The 25,265-nt window shown below is 41.6% G+C and overlaps 1 protein-coding gene across 3 annotated transcripts in view; it reads right to left on the bottom strand.

The window, feature by feature from the left end:
• Epb41l4a (erythrocyte membrane protein band 4.1 like 4A) overlaps positions 1 to 25,265 on the bottom strand; it is a 266,656-nt gene that overhangs the window by 128,631 nt on the left and 112,760 nt on the right. For all 3 annotated transcript variants that reach the window (XM_004652565.3, XM_045132757.1, XM_045132758.1), the window contains exon 2: positions 12,409 to 12,513. In XM_004652565.3, the coding sequence (XP_004652622.1) occupies positions 12,409 to 12,513 (105 nt within the window). The remainder of the gene's footprint in view (positions 1 to 12,408; positions 12,514 to 25,265) is intronic.

Below are 25,265 nucleotides of genomic sequence, written 5' to 3'. Positions count from 1 at the left end.
GCTTGAAAATAAAATTTTCTCATTCCTTGCCTTATCAGAAGGCAAAATGTGCTACAATTAAGAAATGGCTTCCAGGCAAAGATTGAACCTAGGAGGTTGTCAGAAAAACAAGATGCAATTGGAAGATCCTTTATTAGGTTCTCAAAGTGAGTTAATCTGAGGCCGAATAGACCCTTTCATAATAATGGAAGTTCCTCTAAGAATCCTAAGGGCACGGTTTCTCAACAGCCCAATAGGGAATATAAAGAACAGAAGTGCTTATTTCAAAGCATTTTGTGAGCATCGCCTTTGTCTAATAAAGTTGATTAAAAATCAATTCCTAAGAAATCCAAGAAGCTTTTTTTTTCCAACTACACCAGTTGGAAATGATGGTACAAGCCTATAATCTTAGCACTTGAGAGACAGAGCAGGAGGATCCCAAGTTCAAGGCTGTCTTAGACTTTATAGCAATGCTGTTTCAACTGCCTAGCAGACACTAGACACTGAGAAGAAGTTTAGGCTTTTTGTTTTTTTACCGAATATTCATCAGGCAAAAAAAGCAGGCTGCATGATAAATGCTCAGTTGCAAGCATAAGAGAAAAAAAAATTTTTTTTTGAAAAACCGAAGATCAGAGCCAAGAGTACAGAGCAAACCACCACAGTGAAGGAAGCTCCCAGTCACTGGTGGGTCATCTGAATTCCAAAGCAATCAGCACTACCTGCTTTTTGAACTTGTTCTTATGCTGTTTCTGCCTTCGAAATCAACCCCTCAGGAGCAGTGACCTTGTCTCTGGCTCCCACTGTACCTCACTTACAAGAGCAGATAGTTACCCCGTAAGCATTTGCTGCTTGAGTGAATGGAGTGAGAAATAGCAGATACCCTTTCCTGGCAGTTGGGAGCCAGGGATGCTGATGTGAAGGGATCTGAATTTTAAATAATAAACTTCCTGAATAAATATCCTCTACAAAACATCCTACAACCCCTCCCCCCCCCAAAAAAAAAACTGATGTGCAAGAAAAAAATAATACCCATAAAACTTCATAGTCCATAAGGGAAGCAGGTTTCATTCTTCTGCCACCCAAACAGGAGCATGTGTCTGAACTTAAACAATTTCTACAGTACTTCATTTTGGAATTGCTCCTACAAATATATCAGTCACCTTAGCACTTAGTACCTACAATATACTTAAAATTTTATATCATGCAGGAGAAAATGATATAGGGAATATTTCATAAAATACATATTGAGTAGCCCTGGCACAACCCAATCACATCACTATTTTTATGAAGAAAGTCCTCTTATGACTCAGAAGAAGGTTAAATCAAAGTTATCTTATCGAGATTTATATCAAAATTCTACAGACTGAAAAACTTCTTTCCCATGGTAATCAAGGGAAGTTCCTAGACGGGGTGTCATGGTGCACACACATTTAGTAGGCTGAGGTGGCAGGATCAAGAATTTGAGGTCAGCCTGAGCTATACAGTAAAACCCTATCAAAAAAAGAAAAGAACAAGAATGTCTAGAATCATTAATTATTAAACTTTCACTAGTCATCATTCAACATCTGAAATTCTATCCATTACAGCTTATTCTGATTTAACTAGGGAGGACAGTCTAATTTAATAATAGGTTAGAGAAATTTCTCAGATTTTTAAAAAATATTTTATTTAGTCACTTGAAAGAAAGAGGCACAGAGAGAGAGAAATAGAGATAGATAGAGCTAGAGAGAGAGAAAGAGAATGAATGGGTGCACTGGGGCCTCTAGCCACTGCAAGTGAACTCCAGACTCATGCACCACCATATGCATCTGGCTTATGTAGGTTCTAGGGAACTGAACCTGAATCCATAGGCTTCACAGGCAAGAACCTTAACCACTAAGCCATCTCTCCAGCCCTCAGGTTTTTTATTGACAAGAGTGCATTCCTGAATAGCTTGTTCATTTACATACATAAAAAGTATAAATGTATCAATGTTGATGTTTCCACTAGTTCTGACAGTTTTGCTTTGAAGCATTTTGTACCATTATCATTTAACTGTTTATTTAATCTAATTTTAGTAGTTATATATATATATACATACATACACAATTTTTGAAGGCACAGAGTGCCATTAATAACGAACTTTCTTTTTTTTAATATTTTATTTATTTAACAGAGAAAGAGGCGAGGAGAGAGAGAGAGAATGGGTATGCCAGGGCCTCCAGCCACTGCAAATGAACTCTAGACACATATGCCCTCTTGTGCATCTGGCTAACGTGGGTCCTGATGAATTGAACCTGAGTTCTTTGAATTTGTAGGCAAATGCCTTAACCACTAAGCCATCCGTCCAGCTCAAGAACTTTCTATTCAAGAATTTAATCCCTCTCCCTAAGTGTGAAAAGCAACAAATTTATGAAAGCCAACAGATAACATTATTTCATTGTATAGGAGCCATGAAAGACATACAGGTGCCTACTATGATCTCAGAGGGGTCAGGAACAAAAACTAAAACCAAACTTAAAAGAGGATTAAGTTTAATGTGTATCATGGAACTTGCTCTACACAAATCTAGGTCTTCCTGGGTATACTTTTTAACCTAAGTCAAAATCAACACAAACAAGAGAAAAACTAAAGACGCATCAAAGCACACTCTGCGTCTCCCAGGCCCACGGGAGGGCAGCACGGACTTCAGCAAGCAGCTCCACAGAGGCCATTCGCTACGCGCCCGCAGCCTCTCCCTGGACTCCTTCCAACAATTCTGTGTCTGAATTTTCACGGTGTCTAATAAGAATGTTCAGAAGTAAGATTCTATAAAGAAAAAATATTCCAGACAAATTCCAGCTCTTCCTTTCTGTTTGTCAACTACATGAAAGTAAGAAACTTTGCTTTATTACCAGCATTGTTATAAGTACTTTGAAAAATCTAGACACAGCCAGACAGCCACAGTTGACCATGCGTAATACAAATCTTCACACAACTTACCTCCTTCAGTCACATGCTATATCACCCTATTCTACTTGTGACAACACCAAAATACTCTATAAACAGCATCTAGTAGCCACAGAGCATTATGAACAACACATGTCCCACCAGTTTCCAAAGTAAATTCCTAAAACATTTCTGTGAAGCTTTTTCTTCTTAAAACTGCAGGTGAGATCTGCTCAGATGAGCAGACGTGTGATTTTGAAGAAAAGAAACAAGACGTTGCTTTGGAAGAAGTAAGTGTAGGGAGCGCAGAACCACAGGCAGGAACGTGGAGAAGTGTTCTGGTCAGAGCCGTCACCTCCATACTATCCAGCAGAAGGGCTTCCACTGGAAACCAGTACAGACGTTCTGCTTTGCAGTGGCAGATGGGGTGATGGAGCCCCTTCCCTCAAGACATTTCTAATCCAATGGTACTATTTAGTGGGCAACTACAAGATAGCATTAATTCCCAAGATAGAATGCCCATTTCTGGGTGGGGGGGGTGAAGAAAAGCTTAAGGAAAAAGACAGAGATGCCTATGGGCAGTAAGGAAAGCAGGCCTTAATCAGTTCAAAATGGAGAGGAAGGGGGCTGGAGAGATGGCTCAGAAGTTAAGACATGTGCCTGCAAAGCCTAACAACCCAGGTTCGATTCCCCAGTACCCAAGTAAAGCCAGATGCATAAAGTGGTGCATGCATCTAAAGTTCACTGCAGCTGCTGGAGGCCCTAGTGTACCCATTTTTCCTCCCCATCCCCTCTCTCTGTCAAATAAATATATATTTTTAAATATGCATGGCTTATGAAGAGCCCAAGAATAAAATCAAAGCAGTGGGAAGACTTCACTGAAGGCAAATCATCTATAAGCGACAGAGGCTGTGCCTCATCTCAACAGCCATCGTTAGATAGGATGTGAAAAACTCGCAGAACACAAAGCTTTCATTTAAACTGTTCAATGTCAATAAACACACGGGTTTAGCTGAGTGAGTTAATGGTGACTTGCTTTGCCACAGAGTTGTATGTTGTATGTTTGACATTTTCCATAAACCACGTGAGCTAAACCCGCCGTCCCCCGATTTGGATGCAAATAGAAAGTATGCAATTATATGAATGTATTTTACCAAAACCTTGCATTGCCAAATGCAGTTTGAAACTAATGCTCTTTTAAAAAAAGATTTTATTTTCATTTATGAGAGAGAAAGAGAAAGACAATGGGCATGCCAAGGCCCCTAGCCACTGCAAACGAACTCCAGATGCATGTGGCACCATACGCATCTGGCTTACATGGGACCTGGAGAATCGAACTTGGGTCCTTAGGCTTCACAGGCATGTGTTTTAACCGCCAAGCCATCTCTCCAGCTCTGAGACAAGTGTTCTTTATACACACGTTCTACTACTATACTACACTCTAGACGCAAACTAACAATTTTTTAAATCATTTCCAGATGACAAATTGCTGATTTTTAGCATTTAGCCCAAATTTATTTCAAGGAATTAAACTTCTTTTACCAAAACTCCTTCCTTTATTGAATTAAACAAGGTTACCAAGTGCTTAACTAACAAAAAAAAAAAAAAAAATAAGAGGCATAAGATTATGACCAAGCTCCATCCCACTTAAGGAATGTGTTATAATTGTCCCAGGATATAAGCACTAATTCAGAAAAAGAGGTCTATTCATTTCACTAAAAGATGTGTTTCTAATAAACACTTTTATGATTGATAAGTAAACATAATACTGTGCTATTCTAATTAATTATATGTTAATAACCACACTTAGACTCAACAATTAATAGTCTTAAGTTCTCAGGAAACAAACTTTAAAATTTTCAACTTATATACACATTACTTTTAGAGATAAGTAAATACATTTTATTAATGCAATGTAAGAGGGTCTGGCTCAAAGGCAGCTAAGATTAGTCTTAGCATTGTGGAAGGGGAGGCAGGAGGATCTGGAGTTTAAGGCTAGCCTTAGCTATAGTGAGTTCAAGGCTGCCTGGACCAGATGAGACAGAAAGAAAAAGGAATAAATGGAAAGAAACTAAGGAATGAAGAAAAGAGGGGGAGAAGGAAGGGAAACTTAATTGCTGTGAGAAAAATTTTATGTAGAAATATAAGTTTAAGACAAAGAGGATAAAGAAAAATTCAGACTTTCATTAAAAAGATCCTGTTCATATGTTCTTTTTTTTTTTAAGTTACATTGTCTGGTACATGGGTGTGCATAAAGTCAGAAGACAGGCTCAAGATGTGTTTCTTCTCCTCCCACTTTTTTTTGAAACAGGGACTCTCTTGCTGCTGCTTGCGAGCTTCCAGACTGTCCTGGCTCTGCTTCTCATTGCCACAGGCATGCTGGGATCACAGACACATAGGCCACTGTCTGTCAGTTTTACATATGCGTTGAGAAAGATCAAACTGAGATCAGCAGGTTGTCAGAGCTGAAAGAGTGGAGTCTCTCTTGCCCCTTAGGTTTTATTTTTAAAGGTGGATGATGAAGTACAAAACTGCCATTACACATAAACTCACTGATTATATTTCAGAGTCATATGACAATCTTAGCTAAGTGGGCCAAGGGCCTGCAAGTGTGAGGACCTGCGTTCCTAGCCTCGGTACCTTCACAAAAGACTGTGGGTGTGGTCACATGTGCTCTGAGGGTGGGAGAAGCAAAGAACAGAGGGCCCAGGCTTCACTGGGTACTCTAGCTGAGTCAGTGAGCTCTAGGTTCAAAAATAACCATGGTGAAGAGTGACTGACGAGGACATCCAGTCAACTTCTGGTTTCAAATGCATGAGCACGGGCACACTGTGCACCCATACACATACGAACACACACGCACACCGTATGTACATACACAACCCACAAAAGCGTAATGTGACAATATCTTTTCAGTATTTATGATGAAACAAAAATTTATATCTACCAAAATTACAGTAAAATTTTAGCTTTAACCTAAAATTAGAAAACACGTAAATGGTGTCCTGGTGCTAACTTACTCTCCGTTGGAGAATCTGCTTCTCTTTTTCAGATAGATGCAGATCCTTAGGAGAGAGCCACCCCATCATATCTCCAAAGGGCCCCAGGTGAAACTGCAAAACAAGCAAGGGTGATGTTTTCCTGATGAACCGGATACCAGCACAAGGGGGAAGGAGACCAACACAGAGAAAAATCAACACCTACCAAATCAGAGAGCCAGAGTCCCAGAGGACCCCAACACCTCATCACTGAAGCAGACCAAAGATGAACCCAACATGGCTCAGGGAAATTTTGCGGAAGAGGGGGTGGAAAGAATGTCAGAGCCACATGTTGGGTCATGATATGCAGAGACATTTATCGTACCCATAACTGTGGGCTAACTCCACAATGCACGACCCATTTACATCAACAAGGAGGGGCACGGGGAGGGGGTAGGTCACGGATGAGCCTAATAATGAATGGTACCAAACTGCCTGTACTTGCAGAACAGAAAAGTAATAAAAAATAAATAAATAAAGGATAAACAAGATTGATTAAAAAAAAAAAAAGAAAGAAAATACGTAAATGGGACCAGGAGCAAGGGGTTAAGAGTCTAATCTATATGTACTTTAAGTGATTTAAAAGTCACTACCTCTAGGACACTAAAAAGCACATCAGCTCTGGAAGGCAAAGTGATGATTTCCGTTTTGGAGACTCTATTCCAGGTACTCAGGACCATCCAGGCATGGCACATAAGGTGAATGCAGTTTAATCCACCAGCTTTAGTGGTGAATCCAGATGCCCTGCAGTTTCACGATGACCCTATGAAGTTGGCATTATTTCTACTCTATTTGTTATTTAGAGAAAGAGGTGTTGGAGGACATGCTAGGGCCTCCAGCCACTGCAAACGAATTCCTGACACATGCACCCCCTTGTGCATCTGGCTTATGTGGATACTGGGGAATCAAGCCCGAGTCCTTGGGTTTCACAGGAAAGCACCTTAGCCAATAAGTCATCTCTCCAGCCCTACTCCTCTTTGTAAAATGGATCACCCAAAGCCACGGAACTCTCCCGGTAGTACAGTGTAACGTGAACCTAGGCAGTCCGGATCCAGGAGATGTGTTCTTTGCACAATACAGTGTCTCTAAGGAAGCCTGAGAAGGAGATGTTAACTTGGGGAATCACTAGTCCTTAGACAGTATTTTAAGCTATGGGGCACGCCTTAGGAAGAATAACGCATATTTATCCCCAGGAAAAGGAGAGCTTCAGCACCAGTGAGCCCAGGAAGAAGTCATCTGGCTTTCCTTCCTAAGCCCCACCAACCAGTGTTTTCCCAGGTGTTCATTCCAAGCACCATTGTCTGTGGTGATACGTGTTCCCATGCACAGCCAAGAGAGCCGGCCTGCTCCTGCTCAGTGGATAACAATTTCCTTTGCTCTGTAATACAGAGCACTTGAGAGGTGGATTCACATGTGTGAGCCTCCATAGAGTTAAAAAATAAGGGAAGTGGAAGCTGGAGAGATGGCTTAGTGGTTAAGGCATTTGCCTGCAAAGCCAAAGGACCCAGGTTCAATTCCCCAGGACCCATGTAAGCCAGATGTACAAGGGGCACATGTTCCTGGAGTTCATTTACAATGGCTACAGGCCCTGGTATGTCCATTCTCTCTTTATCTTATCTGCCTGTCTCTGTCTGTCTGTCTGTCTCTCTCTCTCTGCTTGCAAATAAATAAATAAAATTTTTAAAAAGGTTAAAAAAATAAGGGAAGTGGGCTGGAGAGATAGCTTAATGGTTAAGGCACATGCCTGTAAAGCCTAAGGACCCAAATTCAACTCTCCAGGTCCCATGTAAGCCAGATGGTGCATGGTGGTGCATGCATCTGGAGTTTGTTTGCAGTGGCTGGGCTAGAGGCCCTGGAGCACCCATTCTCACACTCTATTTCTCTCTCCCACCCCTTTCTGTGTCTCTAATAAATAAGTAAAAACAAATCTTTAAAAAAAAAATAAGGGAAGTATTGAGGACAAAATCCTGATAAAATGCACCATTTTGGTAGAGGATACAGTTTAGTGGTAGAGTGCTTGCCTAGCATGTGTGAGACCCTACATTCAAACCCTAGTACTGCCAACAAAAAAATTGTTTTTAAAAACTTCAATAGGTCTACAGAGATGACTTAGCAGTTAAGGTGCTTGCCTGCAAAGCCTAAGGACCCAGGTTCAATTCCCCAGAACCATGTAAGTTAGATGCACATGGTGGCACATGCATCTGGAGTGCATTTGTAGTGGCTTGAGGCACTGGTGCACCCATTCTTTTCTTCTCTTTCTCAGTAGTAAAATTAAAATTAAAAACTAAGTATTTTATGGACTAGACAAAATAGTGATTATAAAGAAGACAGAATGAATAACTAGAAGAAATTTTAAGGAGAGGGGAACAAGGAGAATATGCTATGATACATACCACCATTAGAACACAGATTTCGTGAAGGAGCAAGCCATGAGTGTCAATGTGATAGAAACATCAAGCACGACAAAGGAGAACGCCTATCAGGTCTAGCAACTGGTTACCTAGGAAAAACAGTTTGGGTGCAAAAGATGAACTACGAGAAGTTCAAGAACAAATGGGATCTCAGAAGCAGAAGCAGTGATCCAAATAAGGCTTTCTGTTGCTTAGGTGTATGCTGTCTCCACAGCTCTCCCAAATGCTTTTGACGCTGCAAGTAATGCTATTCACACATCTGGAGCACAGGCACCACGACTCACAAGGAAACCCTGACTGCCTGAAGCACAGGATGCACAACAGTGCTCAAGGCTTCTACTTAATGTCAAGACACCAAACAAAAAAGCCTTATGGGCTGAAGAGATGGCTTAGTGGTTAAGTACTTGCCTGTGAAGCCTAAGGACCCCAGTTCGAGGCTTGATTCCCCAGGACCCACGTATGCCAGATGCACAAGGTGGTGCATGCATCTGGAGTTCGTCAGTAGTGGCTGGAGGCCCTGGCATGCCCATTCTCTATCTGCTTCTTTCTCTGTTTGTCTGTCACTCTCAAATAAATAAAAATAAACAAAAATTTAAAGAATAAACAAATGTAAGTAATAAATAACCAAAATGGAGTAAGCAAAAATTTTTCTCCAGTATATCCATCATTAGTTCCCTTCTGTTGCTGTAACAAATTACTATCAACTTGTTGGCTTAAAACAATTGAAATTTGTTATCTTATAATTCTGGAGACAGATATCCAAAGTGAACCTTAGTGGGATAAAATCACCAGGTAGGCCAGACTGCTTTTCTCCTAGAGGCTCCCGGGAGGCCACCCACATTCCTGGGATCAAGGGCTCCTTCCAGGAATTGCACCACCCCAACCTCGGCTTCCAGGGTTAAATCGCCTCTCGTACTCTCTACTTTCCTCCTTCACACAGGAGGACACCTGTAATTACATTATCTTCCAAGCAGATAAGTAATTTTATGTAATTTTAGCAAGACAGCCAATATTTCCAGGCAAGGTCTGACATACTGGATAAAATCAGGAAGCTATGTTTTCCTGCTAGGGAATAAAAAAACTTATCAGATATGAATATAATCTAAGGTACCATCAATAGTTTTCAACATAATCTTTCAGTATAGATGTACAATTCTGCTGTGGGGAGGCTGTGACCTCTATGGGATATATTTGGTGAGCCTCTGCAAAGTCTGATCCCTGTCTTTGAAAAGTGCACTGGTGACCACTTGCCCTTAGGGAAAGCTCACCCTTTCTGTGAAGATCTCAACCTGCCCATTTTTGACTCCTATTTTGTGAAATCTTCCAATAAGAAAGAATGAGTTATGAAGGTAGTTCAAGAAAAATCACAAGTTACCACTACTAATATCATCGTATATGTCTGTCTGTTCTTGTCCTGGGGCATTTCTAAACCCAGGACACAGAGATACTGGTTGGAAAATTATGTTCCTCACTGAATGAATTACAAATGACTAGGATGAAAAATAAATAATAAGGTCAGGGTAAGCACATGAGTATTTTTACATAAGGGTGTTCTATCTGAGGTTAAGATCATTCTTAGACTAAACCAAAAGTCAAATTAATGAATCCCCTTTCATCCTTCAAACTCATCTCCTTCAAAGTCTTTCACTGGGACAAACTTTATGTTAACTCTGCCATCCAACCAGACAACTAACATCAGAAACAGAAGGCACATTGGGATTGCCTTTATGACCCCCACTCCACAAGCCCAGGAACAAAAACTCCTGCTTGTTTTCTAACAGCTCAAACTACTTCAAGTACTTAGACTTATCTGAGAGAGAGATAAAGAGTCACATGAGAGAGAGAGAATGGGCATGCCAGGGCCTCCAGCCACTGTAAACGAATTTTAGATACACGTACCACCTTGTGTGTCTGGCTTATGTGGGTCCTGGGGACTTGAACCTGGGTCCTTTGGCTTTGCAAGCAAGCACCTTAACCACTATGCCATCTCTCCAGTCCTCAAATTACTTTTTTTTAAACACTATGTGTACATATTATCTCTAACTATTTCCTTTCTCTTTTATTCTGTTGAGAGAAAGGGAGAATATGGGTACGCCAGGTTCTTTTGCCACTGCAAACCAACTCCACACCCATGTGTCACTTTATGCATCTGGCTTAATGTGGGTACTGGGGAAAATGAACCCAAGCCAGCAGCCTTTGCAGCAAGTTCCTTTAACAGCTGAGCAATCCCTTCAGGACCACCCCCCCCCCAATTCCTTTAAAAAGATACAGTAATAGCCAAGTGTGGTGGTGCACGCCTTTAATCTCAGCACTCAGCAGGCAGAGGTAGGAGGATCGCCATGAGTTCAAGGCCACCCTGAGACTACATAGTGACTTCCAGGTCAGCCTGGGATAGAATGAAACCCTACCTCGAAACAAGAAAGGCAGTAATGTCTGACACTTCAAGCCCAGCCACATTCCCCCACACAAGACAAGGTATTCAGTCTTCCTAGAAGCACATCTGGAGAGCACTCACTACAACACAGGTGCAAAACTGAAAGCCACCTGAGACATCCACAAAGAGCACTTCCCACAAAGAAGGGGTGAATCCGAGAGAGGATTCCATGAGAGGGGGAAAAAAAGTACAAAAAATTATCATGAAAAAGCAAGCTTAGGGTGTTCTCTTTTCTTTTTTTTTTTCCCTTTTTCGAGGCAAGCCCTACAAACTACCTTCCCCTTTTTTTTTTAATACGAGAGAAAGACAGAATTGGCATGCCAGGGCCTCCAACCACTATAATCAAACTCTAGACACATGTACCACCTTGTGTGCATGTGCAACCTTGCACACGTGTGTCACTTTGTGCATCTGGCTTACTTGGGATCTGGAGAGCCAAACATGGGTTCCTTAGGCTTCACAGGCAAATGCCTTAACTGCTGAGCCATCTCTCTAGCCCCTTTTTTGGAATCATTTTCAATTTCACAAAACCTAACCACATCAAACCATATCAAGAAATACTCAGGAAGACCCATGAGGTCTCCAAAACAATGTTTGCCATAACACTTGATTTCCTGCCAGAGCTAAAAAACCCTATGGCTAAAGACACCCCAGACTGCTGTCACAGGACATCAAAATACCATGCTAGCACTGAGAGGGAAACCATTTCCCTCCTGGCTAGCCCTCATATAGTGGTGGAAAACGCTATGGGAGTTTCCCAGCATGAACAAGTAGGGAACCCTGCAAGCTGCAAAATCAACCAGCCAAGCAAGATGCACACACTTGTGTAATAGTGGCACACAGTCTTAGTGGGTAACCAACTCTTCTCCAATTGGACATGAGGCCTGATCAGTGGGAGAGACTCATATCTACTAGTGGAAACCAAGTCAGAATCCCACACAAGAAACTCAGGCACCAGAGAGAAGCCCCATATGTCTCTGAATAAGAGCAGGCTTACACACCAAGAGCTCTGGCAAACAACAATGCATGTCCTCTTTAATCCAAGCTGTTTCCATTCTTGGTTGGAAGAAAAAAATCTGTTTTATTTTACAGATAGCAGAGAAAACTGAAGAGATCCAAGATCCAGCAATATGACAAGAAAAGATAGCCAAATGCCTACCATAAGATGTGCCATTTCTGCAGGGGCCTATGAGAAATTACAGAGGAAGTGACTATGTGAGTATAGCTCCCACTGCTAGCCTGACAACCAGCTCGAGAGGAATGGTGACAGATACTGTGGTCAATCAAAACACATTGAATCAGAAACCAAGAGGCTACAGAGAACTCAGCACACTCAAGTAGACTTCTAACAGACCTGCCAAGGCTCTTGACCACTGAGAAAGAGAGTACAAGAAGATTGTAAGAGCAACAGGGTGGGTGGAAATATCCTGAGACCCAGGTGCCCCATTCCCACAGGGACTGACTGAGGCCTTAATATCTAACAATTAACAACAACCCCCCCCCCAGGAGAGAGAGAGAGGGGAGAGAGAATATAAGATTGTCATTTAAAAACTAACAACAATAAAAGAAAAAATTTAGGCTAGAAATAGAGTAAAATTTATAATCAGAAAAAAAATCAATCTGGAATCATTGTACTCACTGTCTGATGGCTTCTGTCACAGTAACGGAGTCCAAAGTAATCTATCTCCATGAGGTTTACGTGACGGAATACATGGTCAAGGACCACAGAACCTTTTGTTGACTTCTGCAAAAATAAGCCACAACTATTTTTTAACAAGTGTCTTGTCTTTCTCAGTGGGACATAATCAAGTTCTTGGCTTTTGTTAGCTTCCCTCAAAGGGAAGCATTTTCATTAGATGCTGACACTCACTTTCAGTTTTGCCTCTACAAATGTGATATAAGTACAGTGTATTAAAGAAATAGCTCTAGAAAATAGTCTTAAATTATATGAGTATTAAGCTAATATAAACTTATAGGACCAAATAAAGTATCTATTGGTCAAAAGTCTTTTAAATAAAGATAATCCTTAATATGCCAAACATAAAATAAATCTATCAAATATCCCTGTGCTAAAAAATCCCACAATTCTTTCATTTTAGTGATACCAGCTATACCATTACACACAGACACATACACCTAATACAGAAGATATATGACATTAAAATAGCAGTGGTGAAAGCTTTTATTGTCCAAGACACAAATAATAAATCCATAGATTAAAGCTGCTAAAAATGAGCTTCAAGAAAATTTTGTGTATTTTTTTTTTCATGTAAGTCATAAAATTCTACGTGGGCTTTGTGGCAAGCAACATGCACAAACTCTGCTCCCCAGTCAAAGATGTCCTGTTGCCATCCCTGGAGCCTGAGAGCAGCCCCCCAGCTTTGTGTTACCTTGCACAGGGAGACCACGGGGAACCCTGGGGACCACACAGGGCCAAGCGCTTTCTCCGGCAGAAAGGGAAAGCAAAGGAACCGCCAAGGTACCCAAGGCGTGGAAGGACTCCACATGTCCTTGTCACTCGGAAGGTGGAGGGGGCTGCCCAAGAGCCTTTATGGGAGGGTAAGTGTCCGCTCCCTGCCTGCTGACAGACGCAAAGTGGCCAGGAGCCCACGCTCTTGCCGCTCTGCCCTCCCTGCCCTGACAACCTGTGTCCTTTCGTAAACCTTGAGCCAAGAAGAGCCCTTTTCTGCTTCGGTTGCTTTTGTCAGCTATTGCGATGTGAGCCCCCTCAGCCGGTGCAGAAAGGGGGATTCAGTCCCTCCATCACAAAAATGGGTTTCCACCCACAACCTAAAAGAAGCTGGGAGCGGCTTCTTCCTGCACGCAAGCACCTTAATCAGGCGACCCGTCCGTAATCAGAGGACCCACGTGTGTCACCCCGACTTCTGACCTGCGGGACTGGGAGGTTGTAAGTGGAGGTGTGCTCACCCATCACGGAGGTGGTAATTTGCAACAAGGGAAAACACAGGCGTATGCTTAGATATCCTATAATTTTATTGCTGCTATATTTTCTGACTGGCTATTGTTAATATGCTGAGAAACAATATTATCACAAATCGTCTTAATAAACAAATATGTCTGTGGTGTCTTTTCAAATATTTTCTATAAATATATAGTATGCGTTCTCGTTTTGACAGTTACAACATGCCTCCTTATATTCTTCTCTCTCTCTTCTTACTGCATTGACTGGAATCTCTGTCAAAGCATCACAGATACTCGTGGGAAAGCAAATCCTCTTCTTAGCTTTATTGGAATCATTTCTGTAACCTCACCAATGAGTATGATGGATTTTGTATAGACAGTCTCTCCTGGTCTGCTGTTTTGGGGTCTTTTTGTTTTTGTTTTTGCTGTAATCAGGAATGAATGATTATCCATTTTCAATTTCTCTTTACAAATTAGAGCTGACTCTACGAATTTAGTCCTCTCATCTATAAGTTACATTGAAAGAATCAATTTAAAATTTTCATTTTTAAAAATATTTTATTTGGGCTGGAGAGATGGCTTAGTGGTTAAGCTTGCCTCTGAAGCCTAAGGACCCCGGTTCGAGGTTCGATTCCCCAGGACCCACGTTAGCCAGATGCACAAGGGGGCGCACGTGTCTGGAGTTCGTCTGCAGTGGCTGGAGGCCCTGGCGCGCCCATTCTCTCTCTCTCTCTATCTGCCTCTTTCTCTCTCTATAACTCTCAAATAAATAAATAAAAATAATAAACAAAAAATATTTTATTTATTTGAAACAGGACAGAAAGAGAAAGGGGGGAGAGAACGAGCATGCCAAGGCCTCTGGCTGCTGCAAATGAACTCTAGACGCAGGTGTCACCTTGCACATCTGGCTTTATATGGGTCCTGCAGAATCAAACCTGGGTCCTTAGGCTTTGCAGGCAAGTACCTTAACCACTAAGCCATCTCTCTAGGACAAATTTCAAATTTTCTTAAGGCAGAGGCTCCCATTTTGGTTATCATTTTCTGGGTACATGATACACCCTCTCTATTTGGAGAGAAGTGCCCACTAAGTGAGCACTGGAGGAACCAGACTCTGCAATGCCTGCCAGCCAGGCCGCATGGGCGTGACCTGGTTTTCAACCCAGGACTTGGACTTCCAGACAAGAGACACAATGATGCAGAAAGAGTTTAGAATTATCCATGGCTGGGGGTGTCCAATAGTAGAGGCATCTAGTTGTGAAGTCACTTGTAACACACAGGAGTAAGGACTAATTCCAGACACCAGCCTTCCCTTGTCCTGTGAGTGCAGGGATGTTTGGCCCAAGACCCATGCCAGTGTCTCAAATAAAAATAAAAACTGCATCTACAAGCATATTTAAAGTGTCAAAAGTTAAGTCTAATCTGGCAATGAAAGTGTATTATGAGGTCGTTAAGGCTAGTGTCATAATGAAAAGAATGTACTGAAAAGTAGTATCGCATAGGCTCCACAGACATCACACTGATGAGCGCCCACACTTTGCCTGACTTCATACCCACACTCACGAAGATAAAGTAGTCCATAGACATGACATCACATCAATGAGAACCTACACTTGACCCAACTTCATACCCACGCTCACGAAGATAAAGTAGTCCATAGACATCACACATTGATGAGCACCCACACTTTACCCAACTTCATACCCAAACTCAATAAGAGGAAACAGTCCTTATCCCATCACTGCCTCCTTCCATAGTTCTCTTGCTCCCGATTTGGGCAATGTCATCTTTGATTCTTTCCTATTTAAGAGGGGACAGAAAGAATGCAAGAGTCACAGAGTGGGGGAAAGAATGCAAAAGCCACAGGGTGGGAGGGAACATTCCTTCACAATGACTGACTCCTGTACTCACAACTCATAACCCACAACCCCATGGTGAACACCAGCAATGCCACTAAGAGGGGCCTTCAGCGCAGCAGGGGTAAGCAGGAGGGAAATGGTGGTGCCAACACATGATGTATCCATACAGAGCTTCTGCTTAATAAAAAATAATAATAATAATCTCTGACCAGCTGAAGTCTCAATTTTTTTTCTTTTTACTTCCCAAGAAACTATGGAAAATGTGCCCAAATCATTCCTGTGACTTCAAGATGTTTATGGAAGGCCAGGATCCAGGAACAATGTGCCTTCTTGATCTCATCTCTTCTTTGGGTCCTTCCTTATACTGAGGCACAGAGAAGTGGAACCACTAGAGCAGGCAGAGCCACACAGCTCCACCTAAGTTTTCCATCCCAAACAAGCAATGCAGTGATTCATGGGCTGCAGAGATGGCTCTGCAGTTAAGGTACTTGCCGGCAAAGCCTAAAGGCCCATGTTCAACTCTCCAGGTCCCACATAAGCCAGACATACAAGGTGATATAAGTGTACAAGGTCACACATGTGCACAAGGTGATACATACATCTGCAGTTTGATTGCAGTGGCTAGTGACCCTGGCATGCCAATTCTTTTTCTCTCCATTCTCTCATTTAAAAAAAAGGGGGGGCCAGTCTGTTGGGCTCACCTCAACACACATACAGAGAGAGAGAGAGAGAGAGAGGGCAATGATTCATAAGCTAAAGTGGAAAGAAATATGCATGAAATTGTAGGGATGTTTTAAAAATATGTAAGCTAAGCCTTTACTATGAAAACTATTTTCATATTCCTATATCCACTGTAACTTTTAGGCATTCTTTCATCCATATAATCTACTTACCAAACATAAAAATGATCTAATACTCACAGTCATGAAAAATACACCCAAAAGCAAGCTTAGAAAGCCACTATGAAGATGGCTCCAGTGGCTCATGTCTGTAACCCCAGCACTCAAGAGGCTGAAGGAGGCAGACTGCCATGAGTTTGAGCCAGCCTGCACTAAACAGTAATAATATCCTGTCTCAAAAACATAGAACCGAGTGTGGTGGTGATGCATACCTTTAATCACAGCACCCTGGAGGCAGAAGTAGGAGGATCGTGGTGAGTTCAAGGCCACCCTGAGACTACATAGTAAATTCCAGGTCAGCCTGAGCTACAGTGAGACCCTACCTTAAAAAACAAAAAGAGACAAACAAAACAAAAAAGATAGAGAAAGGGTGGGTAAACCACCTCCATATGGAAATAATAAAAACTTCATGGGTAAGAGAAATCACCATTTTCTAGAACTACCATTTTTAAAAATACCAGACTATAGTCTACCAATCTTCTGTGACAGTTTTGCATTTACATATAATCTAATACTGAAAGTACTTTAGAAACATTTCTGTTAGCCTATTTTTTTTACCCTCTACAGAGGAGCCACGGGAATGCATGAAATGTTACGCTGCATCTTATCCCAACTTAAGAGGAAATATGGTGTTTTATGACTCCCTCTACAACATTCTATGGGTGTCTATACATGCTTTGAGTGCATGGTCAAGAGACCATCAGAATGCCGTATGGCTATCACTCTTCAAAAAAATTGCATGTGAAGACCTCTATCTTCTCCTCAGTCAAACTGACAAGACACAACTCAGACAGCATGGATGCCGGTGAAGAGTTTGCCACTGACATGAAGCGCGTAGCGTTTCTGCCCGTCCTAGCTGACTGAGCTCTTCCAGTAACTCTGCCTGCAATGGGTGTCTCATCAGTATGTCACCGCCTGCTCTAGGGAAAGTTTTATTCTTCATGTAGAATCTTCATAGACGTTAACCACAGAGCTATATTTTGCAGCTCAAGTATAAATTCTTAATGTTCATAAAAAATCACCTTTGGAAAAAATAATGAAGAACTGGGGGCTAAAGGTGTAGCTGCTTGGCAAGCTCAAAGCCCATCGGGCCAATTCCAGAATTTACTAGAATAAAGGGACATGCAGATACCATCAAAGACATTATGAAAGAGGCATGGGACTCCCTTCATTGAAATGTTTATTAAGAGCTTATAGGCAAATTATGACTCTGGAAGATGGTGAAACATGTACTAATATGTACCAGAGGAGAGGAAGATGCATAATACAAAAGCTGCAATGAGGGAGACTCTTGAATGGCCATGAGAACCCTCGAGACACTTTGGAACTAGGAGCGACTAAGAAACTTCTTATAGTGGTCTGTGAAGTGAGACAGGTGAGCCCTGGTTTTCCTCAGGACGTTTTCTGAATGTGACTGGTTACCCAAAGCATGTGTTACATGTGTGTAATATTTTCAAGAGGAAAGGCACATCAGCAGAAGTTGGTCATTGCCTTGTTTTATTCATACGGACTGCTGTTCTGTGGATTTGGTACCTGCCCCAAGAAGTAAAGTAGGGAAATACTCGGGAGCAAGGTGAGAGTGTGGTAGTGAGCTATGGATGTATTCACCTACTGCCCTGCTTACTTCCAGACTTTCCAACTGAACTCGTCCTAAGCCCCTTAAGCAAGCAGACGTCACGATTACTGGCCATTATAGACTATTGTTGAGGGTACTGGTCCCCCAGACCTGAAGCAAGGGCTTCATTTCTAAACCAAATGGTTAGTTCCTCTGAAATTTAAAAATAGCTTGAATTCTTTCTTTCAGTCCTTGGCAAAGGAATGCCATGAATATGATTGCATTTAGCACCATTCCAAGTTTCCACCATTTCTGAAAGAGATTTGTGCCACAATGGAAAATTCATCACAAAATCATGAATGATACAGCTACATTCACTGCATTTAGCAACATGCTCACAGATTTTCTGAAACAAATATTTTTATCTCAGATCACTGGCCTCCACTAGTGAGATTTTATCATGATCTAACCCAATTTATTCATGATTATGAACTATCTGCTGCATTAACTCAGCAAATAGATTGCTTTCATACTAGCAACATTCTCAAGAAGAATAGAGTTACTAGAGACTTGCAGTCTTAGAAAATGACTCCTCAGTAGGACAAGTCTGTTTGGAAATACTATCAGTGGGTCTTTCAACCAGAACAAAGAATACTTCACGTAAGTAATAACACCTTTGCAGATAAACATGACATTACAAACCAGAAAGGCAGGTTTTGGCCAGCTGCACAGAACGATAACTACCACACTGGAGAAAACAGCTTACTCCACAAGGAGGAAACGAGCCCTGAGAAAAACTCTTCACTGTTATGCACTTGAAAATACATCTATGGGCTGAAGAGATGGCTTAGTGGTGTAAGGTGTTTGCCTGTGAAGCTTAAGGACACATGTTCAACTCTTCAGATCCCATGTAAGCCAGATGCACGAGGTGACAGAAGAAAACAAGGTTTTACATACACACAAGGGGGCATACATGTCTGGAGTTCCAGTGGCTGGAGACCCTTGTGCACCAATTCTCTCTCATTCTTTTTCTCACATAAAATAAAAATTTAAAAAAACAAGAAAATCATTTAAAATTCATCTATAATTAGTATTTTGAATCAGGGTATTCTGAATTCTCTTGAAACACATAAATCATACTAATTTTTTTTTAAGCTTAGGCTTATTGGGATAGAGACCTTGAAGAAAAATTCCTCAGGTACCAATGGGAATTCCTTATCAGGCAAGCAAGTTTAAGTGCCATCTTTTAATAATCTCAACCCCCCCACACACTTACAAAAAACAAAAAAAACTTTACTTTATCATGGGGGAAAAAAACACAAAAAAGGTCTGGAGTGATGGCTTAGCAATTAAGGCACTTGCCTGTGAAGCCTAAGGACACCGGTTCGATTCCACCATACCCACATAAAGGCAGACTCACAAGTGGTACATGCATCTGGAGTTCATTTGCCCTGGCATACCCATTCTCTAGCTGCCTCTTTCTCTCTAATAAAAAAAAAAAAACAATTAAAATAAAATTTAAAACCCCTGAAAATGTGTTGTTTTACAAGATGCTATTAATTTTTACCAAAGTTTATTCACATTGATAAATCTGGAATATACTTTTCTTAGCCTTTAAGGTTTCAGCTATATGTCACTGTGTACCAGTCTCAAATATCTGTGGCTTGCAACAATAACAATTTGCTCAGGGTTTAAATTTGGCTAGAGATTGGAGCATCTGGTGTTTGTCCCACAGGGCGTTTGTTCAACTGGACTGGAGAACCAAATATGACTTTACTCATATATTTACACATCACCTGGAGTGAGTAGAATGGTCAGAGCTGGCTTGGTTTTTTTCTCTCCCTTCACAGTCACTTACTCTTTACAAAGAGATGTCAATCCAGACTGGGGACGTAGATAGCGAGGGCCAAAGCTACAGAGCATCCCTCTGGCTATGCTCTATTGATAAAATAAGCCATGAAGCCCTCCCAGGTGTAAAAGGCAGGGAAAGGGTTCATCTCTCTAGTGAGGAGGAATTACACTAACCCACAGTGAATGACCATGTTATGTTGTTTTGAGACAGGTCTCAAAGTCCAGGCTGTCCTCAAACTTATTATATAGCAGAGATCACAAACTCCCGATCTTCCTTCTTCCACTTCCAAGTGCTGAGATGACAGGCTTGTGCCACCACTCCACCTGCATGTATTAGTGAGTGAACTAGTTTTAAACACTGTTTTAGTTAGTATGTAGAAGTGGTTTTCATTGTGACATCTTCATACACATACATCCTTCTACTTTGTTTCTCTATTCCCTCTTACTACTCCTCTCCCCCTCTTCCTGGTCCCTCCCCCCAAATATTTCTCCCTTCTGCTTTCATGACACATATACTCCATTAACCGCTCTTGAACTACTTTTAATTTTTTAGTTTTAATTTGAAATAGCAGTAAATACACTTAATAGATAAGCCACATAAACAAAAGTACTTTGAGGTCCTCAATTATACTTGGCTATGAAACTAACTCATTATACTGAAAATTAGTTATTATTATATATATATATATGTATATATATATACATTATATATATTATATATATATATACACACACATTTTATATATAGAGATAGATATAGATATAGATATAGATATAGATATAGATATAGATATAGATATAGATATAGATATAGATATAGATATATAGATATAATATATACTCTCACTCCAGCTCAGGCTGAGCTGGAACTCAACACTGTAGTCCCAATGTGGCCTCAAACTCATGGCAATCCTCCTACCTCAGGCTCCCAAATGCTAGGATTAAATGTGTGCACCATCACACCTAGTCCAAAACTATATTCTTTATTTTTAAAAATATTTTATTTATTTATTTGGCAGAGACAGAGAGAGAATGGGCATGCCAAGGTCTCTAGCATGGCAAAAGAACTCCAGGCACATGCATCACCTTATAGATGTAGCTTTATGTGGGTCCTGGGGAATCAAACCTGGGTCTTTTGGCTTTGCTGGCAAGTGCCTTAAATGCTAAGCCATCTATCCAGCCCACCAAAATCTTATTCTTGTTGATGCATATTTTAAAATGACAATGTTCTTGATTAGTTGATATCAGAAAAGCTTGGTAAGGTAGCCCTCCCTTATTTTATACATGAGGAAACTGACACCCAGGGAAAATGGAGTTTTTCCCACAGGTCACATACAGGGAAACTAGCTAAATTCTAGGAACAGAAGTAATACAGCATTTTTGTCAAGGAACAAGTGTTATCCTCTCCCAGTTTCTTATAGACCATGTTAGAATAGGAACTTATAAAAATTTGTCAATAACGAAGCAAAGGCAAAAGAAAGAGGAAACAGGAGTGCCCAAGGCAGCTCAGAGACCTGCTAGGAGACAGTAGTCTCAGTATTGTTCCTACAGCTCTTCTGCAAGACCAAGACTGTTCTGAAGTTAAATGGAATCTCTCATCTTTTCTTATTTGAGGCACTCAGAAGTTGCAGGCCCGCTCACTCTGGACACCCTGCATCTCGCTGCCACAGAGCTTCCTTCCCACCCCTGCCCAAGCCTCAGTCCTTCTATCCTTTCTTCAGGGGTCATGAGGGAGAAACATGGGACAAAATGACAATGAACTCCCAACATGAGTCATCTGTATTCTTCCCATGGAACATTATCACTCCCCTTTAAAAGTGTTTTTGTTTGTTTGTTTTTTGCCCCAGTGACTCAGGAAAAATTTCACTGAAGTCATTTCAATGTCTCTAACTCTCCTTTCTGGAAAGGGGTAATGTTGCAGCAGCAGTGGAGGAAGGGTTTGCTTGTTTTCCAGAGTGCTCTGTTTCCTCCTGAGCCAACCTCTTTGGGCAACTAACGCACATGAAGAGAAGAGCCCGGAGGCAGAGAGGCCGGAGGAGAGGCCTATGCTCTGCGTGATTTTCGGTGCTGTATGAAAGACAGGTCACAAAGGTTGGGTTATAGATAGCTCCATGGTGCAGCACCTGCCTCTTATGCACAAGGCCCTGGATCCAACATCCAGAACACACCTCCCCCCCACACACAGACAGACAGGTCATAAATGGAAGCGTATGTTTTATTCAGTGGCCTACAAGGTGATGAGGAAGTGAGGAAGTATTACATTCTATCCCCTTCAGCAGTCTGAAGCACCTGCCATGTCTCTTACTCGATGTGTTTGAGGGGCACCCACAGTGAGAGACACTGACTGAAAAACTACAACAAAGTTACTCCCTGTTTCCTGAAGGGTTAGTGGGGAGAATGTAAGACAGCCTCTGCATACTTATAGTCTTGCACAGAAGCAGGAAAGATGCCCAGGAAACTCATAATTACAAGCTAGTTGTATGCTAGGGTGTTAAATGGACAGGCAGTTTTCAAAAAGCCTGGGATCACAGAAGGACACGGTGACCAGAGGAATCAGAACTGGCTATGAGACACTCCCAGCTCTAAGTAGGAAGGCTGGTGGGTGATGGGTGATGGGCAATTAGAAATGGGTTAGAAGAGAAAAGATCATGAGACAATGACTCTCAACAGGCATACTTGCACCTTGCTTTCCCCCGTAAGCCATATTTCCAAACTTGCTTTTCAACTCTTCAATAACATTTTATGATCTAAAACTCATTTCTGAGCTGGAATGACAGAAAAGAAGGGGCATGACCTTAGGACACACCAATCTACACGTGTCTTATTACTATGTTTTATGACAACAGTACTGCATTATTAACTGTGCTGTTGACAGAATTCTCTTAATGAAATTAACAGAGCTCAACATGTTTATAGCATCAAACTTCTGTTTCAAGTTACTAGTTTGGAGATCATATTAATTTATTCAGCCCTCAGCACACATAGATGGGAAACTGAAGAAGGCAAAAGATTACTTGGACCCAGATATTAAGAGACCCGCCTGGGTAACATAATGGGAGCTTGGGAGGGCAGAGATAATACAAAGTCATTATTAATAGTACACAAGTGCCAGGACTGAGCCCCAGACTGCCTGCTCTAGTACAACCCAGAGGGGAGAGAGAAAGAGAGACGGAGGGAGAGAGTAAGGAAAGGGAGGAAAAGAAGGATGAGGAGGAAGGGTATAAGCAGAGATGAGAGAAGAAAACTCTCTCAGAAATTTATGTCTGAGTTAAAGGGCCTACCCAGATCAAGTATAGATTACAAAGTTCCCAGGTCAAGTGTGGTGGGACATGCCTATAATCCTAGCACTTAGGCATCTAAAGCAGGAAGATCACCACAGTTCAGAACCAGCCTGGACCACATAGCAACATCATGTCTCAGAAACATTAATCAATCTAAAGTTCCCTAAAGTAACCTGGTGAGAAATCTAAGTTGTTGCTGTGGTGGGTCACTAAAGCCAGCAAACTTTAAAAATCACTGCCATGGTGGGCTAAGCTACTCTTGAAAACCAGGTAGCCTCCTTCCCATACCTCAGCTGACAGGTCCAAGTAAGACTGATAGCTTATACCCATCCACTAAACACACACATGTACACACCTTACTGTACTTAATGAAAAGCCACTGCCCAATAGTGCTATTAGCCTGTCTGAGGAACAGGCAACCTATTAAGAAGGCAAAAAATGTGTAACCCAGTAGGGTGTCTCAACCATTTACACGAGAAACACCAGAATCTATGAACAGAATAAATAATGCCTATAAAAAAGGAAAATAGGGACTTCAAAGGAAATACAATTAGAACGCACACAAACTTTCTAAAACAAAATTGCTTAATTTCTGAAACACAAATTTTGTTAGACAAAAGGATAAAGACTTAATCACCATTAAGAAAGATGAAACATCAGTAAAAATATCCGAAATGAAAGATAACTGTTGCTGTTACTTTCCTGTGACTGGGACAAAACAGCCAACCCAAAATAGCTGATGGGAGGAAAGGGGTTATTCTGGCTTACAGTTTTGAGGGGAAGTTTCAGCATGGGAGGGAAAGGATGGCAGAGCAGAAGCTGGACAACACATCTTGCCACAGCAGCTGGCAAAAAGCAGCAAGAGTGAGCTTAAGTCGGGTAAGGGGGAGCTGGCTATGACATCCCTAAGCCTGCCCTCAGCAACATACCTCTTGCAGCAAGAGTCCAACTCCCAACTTGATACCACCTGAGTACCACATGTGGTATTCTGAATTGATGCCCCACAGTAGATTCAGGAGTTTACTAAAACTTCTTGGGTTTCTAGCCACCTGGCTGGAGGTATCACTGGGCAGATCTTAGAGTCCAGCCTTAAGGTATGGTGGTGGAGTTGCAATTCCAATCCAAAGATAAGCAAAGTGCACAGAGGTCCTGAAGTGTGTGTATTTGTGGTATGGCTTTGGGTTTTAAAAAATATTTTATTTTTATTTAACAGAGAAAGAGGGGGAGAGAGAAAATGGTTGCACCAGGGCCTCTAGCCACTGCAAACGAACTCCAGACGCATGTAGCCCCTTGTGCATCTGGCTAATGTGGGTCCTGGGGAATCAAACCTGGGTCCTTTGGCTTTGCAGGCACACACCTTAACCACTAAGCCATCCCTCCAGCCCCGGCTTTGGGTTTTTGGCATGTAACTTTTTTACTCTCTCTGCTTCATCATTTAAAAGGGAGCCAACTTCTTCTGCCATTATGGATCTGTAAGCTTCCATAAATCCCATCCTCCATAACTGTGCCTGGTCTGGAAGTACATTTCAGTGATCTGGAAGCTATCTACTACATATTCAAGAAATGTGAGTTTATCTGATTCAAACTACCTCATTATGACCCTGACCCAACAGATTCACAGCCACCTCATAATGCAACGCATAATGCAATGCATAATTCATTCAATCCAACTTTAAAAGTCCCCATACCATTTTTGCAATTGCAAAACCATTTGAAAGGCCAAACTTTCACCTGAGACTCAAGACAGTCTCGTAACTGTGAGCCTATAAACTAAAACACAAATTCTTTCAACACATAATGTCACAGAGTAAACAATCTCACTGCAAAAAAAGAAGATACAATATGGAAAGTCTGAACCAGTGCAAAATCAAAAATAAACAGAGCAATCATCAAATAGTGCAGATCCAAGTCTGGCATCTGAAACACTCAGCAAGATGCTCAAAGGCTTTAAATTCCTCCCTCCAGCCATGTTGCTTGCTTTACAAGCAGACCTACCTAAGCCAGAGCAAGCAGCTTTCCTTGGTGGCCATTTCATAGTCCTGACATCTTCAACATCCTGCAGTCTCCACTGAAACCCATGGTTCGTCAACAGGGTTCCATGCCACGCCATGCCTACCCACAGCCTTTATGCT

The sequence above is a fragment of the Jaculus jaculus genome, chromosome 13 (assembly GCF_020740685.1).
Source record: "Jaculus jaculus isolate mJacJac1 chromosome 13, mJacJac1.mat.Y.cur, whole genome shotgun sequence".
Classification (NCBI taxonomy): Eukaryota; Metazoa; Chordata; class Mammalia; order Rodentia; family Dipodidae; genus Jaculus; species Jaculus jaculus.
Note: the sequence above shows the minus strand (reverse complement) of the source record. Positions and strands in the feature narration are given on the sequence as shown.